The sequence below is a fragment of the Etheostoma cragini genome, unplaced genomic scaffold, assembly GCF_013103735.1.
Source record: "Etheostoma cragini isolate CJK2018 unplaced genomic scaffold, CSU_Ecrag_1.0 ScbMSFa_4511, whole genome shotgun sequence".
NCBI lineage: Eukaryota > Metazoa > Chordata > Actinopteri > Perciformes > Percidae > Etheostoma > Etheostoma cragini.
The window spans coordinates 113226-114274 of NW_023268892.1; the positions used below are offsets into that span (position 1 = coordinate 113226).

General features: G+C 45.5%; 1 protein-coding gene across 1 annotated transcript in view; it reads left to right on the forward strand.

The window, feature by feature from the left end:
• Window positions 1-1049, forward strand: part of LOC117941164 (noelin-like) — an 8837-nt gene that overhangs the window by 6150 nt on the left and 1638 nt on the right. Inside the window, exons 4-5 of the mRNA XM_034866251.1 lie at window positions 369-588; window positions 877-983. Coding sequence (XP_034722142.1) covers window positions 369-588; window positions 877-983 — 327 coding nt within the window. The remainder of the gene's footprint in view (window positions 1-368; window positions 589-876; window positions 984-1049) is intronic.

Genomic DNA, 1049 nt, shown 5'->3' on the forward strand with positions numbered 1-1049 from the left:
TGTTTTTGTTTTCTTTGGATTTCGGCCTGGTTTACCTTTTGGACTTTCGCCCTGTGTATGCCTTTTGGTGCTCCCTTGAAGGTCCCTTGATGGTGTTGAACTGTTTGCAAATAAAACCCTTGTGACTTGCTCCTGCCGCCTCCTTCTCTCTGCGTTTGGGTCCTCACCGCACACCCCCCACAACAAAACCAATGCATAAAATCTATGCCCTTGGTGAATGGATTCAATTCTCTACGAGACACTTGTGACAAACATATCAGCTTACTTGATCCATCATTAGGAAACAACCTGTTCAACAAACAGCTTGACCTGAATGTGGACGTCTGGAAATGTCTGGAAAGTTATGGACTTTGCTGTCTGTCTCTCAGTCCATAAAGGTGAAGATGGAGGAGTTACGTCCTCTCATCCCAGTCCTGGAGGCCTACAAGGCGGACGCTTTGCTGGTCCGACAGTTTAAGGAAGAGGTGGAGAATGTGACTGAGCTACTGGGATCGCTACAAGAACAAATGGGAGGTCTGGACTACCAGGAACTCCACGGCCGAGTGATGAACCTGGAGGACCGGCTGAGGGCCTGCATGCAGAGGCTGGGTGAGTAACCAACACAGGAGGAGGCGTGCAGAAGGTCAGTGAATAACCACAAAATATTTTAAGATTAGTTGTTTTTCACGCCAACCAACTCTTAAGGCATTACTATTTCTGAAGTTGAAAACAGTCTCTCAGAAAACCTTTCCAGTGCTTTCAGTGAAATAGTTGTTTCTAACTTCTTCTTCAAAGCTTTGAACAATGCAAACAAAACTCTGTTGCACTTTGTGCAAGTCTTCCTGATATTTTGTTCACGCTGTCCCTTCCGGTGTTTCTGTTAATTTTATTTTTCAGCATGTGGGAAGCTGACAGGAATCTCTGAGCCAATCACCGTCAAGTCGTCAGGATCAAGATTTGGATCGTGGATGACCGACCCGCTCGCTCCGACTGGAGACAACAGAGTGAGTCTGATCAACAGAAAATATCAACAAAAACTTAACGACCAGAAAACACAAGAACAGAAATCA